Raw genomic sequence first — 6,800 nt, 5'->3', positions numbered from 1 at the left:
CCTTGAATTTTTTTTTTTGGGTTGGATAATGTTAAATCACCATATGTTTTGGCCAACAAAATCACCATATTATTTGTAAAGGAGTGATTTAGTTGATGCTTCGAACTAAAATTTTTAGAAAAAATTTCACAAAATTACCTTTTAAATTTTAAAAGTCTAAAAAAGATCATTTCAATTTACAAAATTCCAAATCAATATCAATATTTATAACCAAATTAAAATTTTAAAAAATTAATAAACTTATAATACTATGTTTTATTTAAAAAGAAAAAAAGAAACTCAAGTCACCCTCACTGACAATCTTATTAGCTGATCGCCTGCCAAAATTCCAATGACCTATCGATTGCCGGTATTGGAGTTCTGACGCTTAGCCAACAATGTCTTACGTCTCTAATGGTTTATGTTATTTTTTATTCTTTAAAATAAAAGTAAAATTCAACATTTTAAAATTTCTTTTTGATTATGGGTATCGATTTGGAATTTTGTCTTGGGATTTTTAAAATTGGATCCCTTTTTAGCATTTCAAAATTATTTCATTGGAATTTTCTGGTAAATAAAAATATATAATACTACTTCCAGTTCTAATTATAAGAACCAGTTGACTAATTTGAGAAGATTAAAAAACTAAGTTGAGTTAGTTATTTGCCTTAAATAGGTGTTGTCTTTCCTAAAATATTCTTACTAATCAAATGTATTGATTATAATTATAATTATTAAAAGACTATCTTAAAAAAAATTAAATAAATATAAAAAAATAAAATAGATTAAAATCTTATATTTAATATCAGAATAAAAATCAAACAGGGTTTTTATACGAATAACGGAGGTAGTAAATTAAATACATAAAGAAGTAATTGTACGTCCTACGAGCCCATCCTCAGATTCGGTGTCATGTACCCGGGCTTAATATCCTGGTTTCCATTCATAAGTACGCAAACTAGAGCTTCCTGTTTGTGGTGGAAAAGGCAAAAATCTTTTGTTATTCTGCTGCAGTTTCTCCTTTTTCGTTCTATATTCCATGGAAACCCTTTCGAGCTCTGTGTTTAACGCTAAGATGCTGGAGGTTTATTCTTTCCTCCGATATCCTTCTTCCATTGGAACAGCTGGCAATCGAACTGGGTCACTGAAACTAATGGAGCATTCACGGTTCGTTGCCCTCCGTGCTTCCAATCTCGCTCACGAGGTTCCCAGCGAAGGCGAAGATGGGAAGGCAGTAAATAATGGCTTCGGTTTAATTTCTCAGGAAAGTTTTTCTGAGGTAATTTCTTTCATTTCTATATTTTTTTTTACAGTTTTCGAAGAACGTAACTTGTACGCATCTATTTATCCGTAAAAGGCTACTTTTGATGCCCAAAATTTAATCTTTTGATTGTTATTGAAGTGCTCATGGTTGACATAAGGTGTATGCGTGTAATATAAAATCCAAAAAGGGCGCAGCTGTTCGGTAAATGTTGGTATTTAATGCCATGTTTAGTTAGTTAGCAATATATAAAATAAGTTGCCTTAGTTCTGTGTGATTTTACCTTTGCATATAAAAACGAGTATACCTTTCGGTTTTATATTATGGTGGGTTGTGACACCGTCTGATCTACATATTTGTATTCACTTTATAATTTGTGGAGCTTAATGGAAAAGCAGTCTCCCCAGTGTATTTGCTGGCATCGTGTAATTTATAGACTCGCACGCAGGGGAATTCCCGCGATTACGTCCATAATGGCTAAAGATCTTCGTATACGTTGGTTGATCAGCTGGTGCATTTTGTCATTGCTGTTGCTATTGCGGCTGTATTCAATTCTTATTGGTCTCTGAATAAATGGATTTGTTAGGGAAGAAGGCTGCATTCAGCTGACAGATGAAACATAATATGCCTTTGATTTGGGTAAAACAGTGAAGCGGTATAGAAAAGTTTTCAGTTAACAATAGATGATTGGATGGATAATCTGTGTAGTGACTCATGTATTAGGTCCCAGTTGTTTAAGCTTCAGAAAAAAGTGGTTTTAATTGTGTTAAAACATGAGGAATTTGCTGGTAGAACTTTGAGAACATGAGGGTTGTGTTGGGGAAAAAAATTATTGTGAACAAATTCCTCATGTTTAGCTTAATTAAGATCATTTAGAGCAGTGATTAGCTGGTTGCCTTTCTTCCTGCAGAGTAACTTAAGCAACAGTCAGAGCTCGGACAAGGATGCAGATCAGGCATTGAAAGTAGACACGTCATTGACTGTTTTCCCAACCCCTAGCGGAAGCGGAGCAGGTGGTGGTTCAAGAGCTGGACTTTTTAGAACGCCTATTTCTGGCGGAGTGCAGAGTGCTACCTCAGCTCATGGTTTACCTAGACCAGCCCTAGCAGTGCGCAATTTGATGGAACAGGTAAGGGGCTGGCCTTGCTAGTAGCACTAAAACAAGATATCATATATCCTGCAATAGAGCTGACTCCAGAACTAATTTGATTCGTGGCTTCACCTGATCAACTCTAATTTACCTTTTCCTTCTTTAATTCAAGGCTAGATTTGCTCATTTGTGCACTGTAATGTCTCGGATGCACCACCGGCGAGAAGGATATCCATTTGGTTCTCTGGTAGACTTTGCCCCTGATCCAATGGGCCGTAAGTCTGTTTACTCAATTATGTCTCTTTCTTTTAATTTGTAGCCGATCGTTGATTTGCATATGGAATTCCATACTTGCTTTTTTCATGTTTCAAGTAAGATCAATAGGAGACTGAGTTGGGAAGCCAAGTCTAAATAATTGGAAACGTGAGAGAATTGAAAATAAGTATCCTTAATGGTAGAGTCAACTAAATGGAATAAGCAAATTTACATATTTGGAACATGAGCATGAACGACAGAAGATTCCTACTTATTCTTCAATCCCTAAGTAGAATGAGTTAAGGATAATATGCCTGCGGGTATGGATTTCACATTCTTGCTGTAGATGGAATTTCAAGTTCCTAATTTATAATTACTTCAATGCTTTATGATTTCTTTATAAACTTAAATGATATTTTTGAATTGCAGATCCGATATTTTCATTTTCACCACTTGCCATTCACACAAGGAATTTGTTGGCTGACCCAAGATGCACACTTGTTGTTCAGGTTTGTGATCAAATGTTCCCTCTCGGACCTTTTACATTTTGGTCCTTGTTATTCTCCATTTATGGATTTTATTGATAGTTAGGTTTATTAGATACCTGGGTGGAGTGGCCTGTCCAATGCAAGGGTAACTATCTTTGGTGATGTCTATCCACTTACCGAAGATCAACAGGTAATTTGCGTACTGATTTGGGCTACTGGATCAGTAATTGCATACTCGCATGTGGAATTAAACCTAGCTTCTTTTAATTTAATATTTATTTGAACATAAATCATGATATCTACTCATGCTTTACAGGAATGGGCCCACAAGCAGTACATAGCAAAGCATCAACAGGGGCCTTCACAACAGTGGGGCAATTTCTACTATTTTAGGATGCAGAATATAAGGTTGTTCACTCTTTAAACTTGGCAAATTGATGTGGTTTATGCTTATTGCTTTGGACAAACAACTTACTCTACTTTTACATGGGCTTCCATAATTGGCTATATCTTTTGGAGATCCAACTTGAAAACTTTGTTTACACTTTTTAAAAACTAGTTAATCTTTTTGTGGGTGTTGCATCTGGTACACACACACTCATTGATTCAAAAGGTCCATACCTTTAGAGAGATTAGACTTTGCTGCAAGGGGTACTTCTAGTGGTCAAAAAAGGTTCATACGTTTTTGTTATTCTTGATATTGACTGTCTGCTTAAGCTCCGATTAACTGATATTTTTGTCAGAAGTTTATATGGAACTTGAGACTTGTGTTTACTAAATGAGAGTTTCATAACAGAAATGGTAGCTGGCAAGAGGATTGAAATTATTAAACTTAAACATTGGGAATTAAAGATCATGAATTCTTCTCATTGTCACATGCAGTTATCACCAACTTTTTTGCCTAATCTAATCAATCCATTATTTGCAGTGACATATATTTCATTGGAGGCTTTGGAACTGTTGCTTGGGTGGACGTGAAAGAATATGAAACCCTTCAACCTGATAAGATTGCAGTTGATGGTGGCGAGCAGAACCTAAAGGTGACTTCTCTTATTCTTGCTTGGTGAAAAAAGAATAGAAAATCTGTCTTAATTCAAAGAAATATGTATAGTAACTTTTATAGCCTGTTAGCTGGGAAGAGATAAAGTTGTGATGGTTTATTTATCTTGCTGACGGGGGTATACATTTAGAATTTGAGGGTCATTTTGATGGGTATTGGTGAAATTAATGTAGGGAAATAGAAGGTTACTAGAGGCAAATAATGCCAGAATCTGAAATTCACTATTACTCTGATAACCCAAATGTTCAGGTCCAAAAAAGAAAAATAGACCTTAATAAAGGATCTCCGATACACACAATTATCACAAGCTAACCATTAACATCTACACTGAAATGTAAAGTTGACTAGTGGACACAACTGACTCAGGGTTGAGACTAATAAGTATTACTGACAATTGACAATTCATAACATAACTGACCCATAACTGAAGCTGCTACAGCCTAGGTGGTCTTTGTTCACTTCCCTGCTTCTACGTGTAATGGGTAATTTGCTCAATAACTACTCTTTGAATGACCACTTCTCCTATCCCCACTCTCCTCATCTTCTCAATTTGGCTCCTTTTTGTTTTGTACTATAGGTTATTATGGGCTGCTGTTCAGAAGGCACAAGAAGTATCTTATTGCATTTTTCTTTTATTTGATAAAATTCCAAAACAATTTGGAGTAGTATTTTCTTTTGATTTCCTTGATCCTCCTCAGTCTAAACATTAATTTTACAAGTTCGATCCATTGAAGGGAATTTTGATTGCCTCAGTCAGATCTTCTCCTGTGATAAAATTGTAGGAGATTTATGATGATTTTAACTTTTTAAATTGAAAATAAAACAAGTATATTTAACTTGAATATACTGATAAGCTATACATACCGATACAACAGTGTATTCCTATCTGGTTTTATGTATTTTGCCAACCAAGAGTTGTACTGCTACTGTTATTATTTTTGAGCCTTGTACTTTTGCGACTATAGGAACTCAATGCTATCTTCTCAAAGCCCCTGAAGGAGCTTCTATCCACCGAGACAGAGGTAGATGATGCTGCTCTCATATCCATAGACAGCAAGGGGACTGATATCAGGGTTCGTCAAGGTGCCCAGGTACATGCTTATCCGACAGCACGTTATTTGGGGTTCAAACTGTTTAGCTGATGTCTAAATCATCTGCGTCTTTTATGCAGTTCAACGTCCAGAGGATATCATTTGACGACGGGCAGAGTGTGGAGACGCTAGAAGAAGCTAAAGCTGCTCTTTGGAAATTAGTACACAGAGGGGGGGTGTACCACTTGTAGAAATAGAACGTCCCTTGACTTTATCCTTCCCTTAATTCTATATGAGACAGACAACTGAACTGTGTTGAGCTTGTGGTCTTTCTCATTTTTGGCTCTAATAATGCTGTCCTTGGTGTGTTAAAAGTCCATAGTAAACATGCTTATGGACTGTCATGCACCATATTGTATTATATCTAGAAGAATTTTGACGTGGCTAACTGGGGATGTGTTTTGTGAGCAAGGTACTGAATGCCCATTTTGGGAATAAGATGTCAGGAAATAATATTATGATTTTCCAACTTATTTGAAAGCCTTTAACTCTGATGCATTATCAGTAGTATTTACCAAAGAATCCTACTATTAAGTTAGTTCTTATTATGTTTATTATGTATATCTGCAAGCCAATCAGCTTGTGTCTGTTGTCTTGACTGTTTTTGTTCTGTTTTTATTTGCTTCCCAAGTTTATAAATCCCGTGTACAGGCAAATCTGACTAGAGTGGATAAAATATTTTTGTTTTTATCTTTGTTCCTGTTTTTGTTTGCTTAACAAAATTGTAAATTTGTAGAAGAAAAGTAATCAGTATTATCCAATGACCAGGCATTTGATGAAGAAATCATAATTATTAAACCTTATCTCTAAATGCAACATATCAATCCGGATGCAGACGTATTCAGCATCTTCTGTGTGGATTCATACTGTTCCCGCAATTTTCTTCGCTCCATTATGACTGGGCAGAATCCCAAGGCCATACAAATCGTGTTGAACAGTCCAACGTAATATGATGTGAAAAGGGATCAAATTCAAAGTTTTTTTCTTTTCTTTCTTCCTTTCTTTCCTTGTTTTGGGTGAAACCTCAAAGGGTTTAAACGCAACTATCAATAGCACAGGCCTGAATAAAGACGCCTCGGACTGGACTGATGAGATTCTGATAAGAAAATATGGCACAAAAAGATTTGAGGGTTAGTGATGAAACTTAAAAAAGGGGCCCCAAAGCAACCCAAAAAAAATGAAATCTTTTTTGGAATAAAAGTGGAGTGTCTTGTTCAAAAACCGTGACACAGCAAGCCGCGGAAGAAGCCAAAGGTTAAAAAGAAGCTCATAATTTCACAAAGAGGACAAAGAAAATGGGCACCCCCGCTAACCTGTCCACAATCAATCCCTTTCCAGAGGAAAATTTACCATTTTCTGAAATACCAAACACCCATTTTACCAATTTATCTTCCAACCGCAATGAACTCTTCACATGGTGTAGTAGAAATTTAGAACCTAGAAACAAAATCCTCTTTCAGACGTGTGTCCGGCCTCAACCCAGTTCAAAGCCATAGATAGATCCAGCCATGGAGATGGAGGAGAATCAGAACTATGGAGGATCACCAATAACAAACATCTTCAGGACCACCTCTTC

General features: G+C 36.0%; 1 protein-coding gene across 1 annotated transcript; it reads left to right on the top strand.

Moving 5' to 3' along the window:
• The first annotated feature begins 902 nt into the window (after positions 1-902).
• On the top strand, positions 903-5,767 carry LOC114733542 (uncharacterized). Its single transcript, XM_028921014.1, has 9 exons — positions 903-1,258; positions 2,151-2,369; positions 2,503-2,605; positions 3,015-3,094; positions 3,186-3,263; positions 3,390-3,481; positions 4,002-4,113; positions 5,099-5,224; positions 5,305-5,767. The coding sequence occupies exons 1-9, from the start codon at positions 1,019-1,021 to the stop codon at positions 5,413-5,415; spliced, it is 1,161 nt and encodes a 386-aa protein (XP_028776847.1). The 5' UTR covers positions 903-1,018; the 3' UTR covers positions 5,416-5,767.
• The last annotated feature ends 1,033 nt before the right edge of the window (positions 5,768-6,800 follow it).

Source organism: Neltuma alba, unplaced genomic scaffold (genome assembly GCF_004799145.2).
Source record: "Neltuma alba isolate B1F8T4 unplaced genomic scaffold, ASM479914v2 tig00013014_pilon, whole genome shotgun sequence".
In the NCBI taxonomy this organism is placed as follows: domain Eukaryota; kingdom Viridiplantae; phylum Streptophyta; class Magnoliopsida; order Fabales; family Fabaceae; genus Neltuma; species Neltuma alba.
Note: the sequence above shows the minus strand (reverse complement) of the source record. Positions and strands in the feature narration are given on the sequence as shown.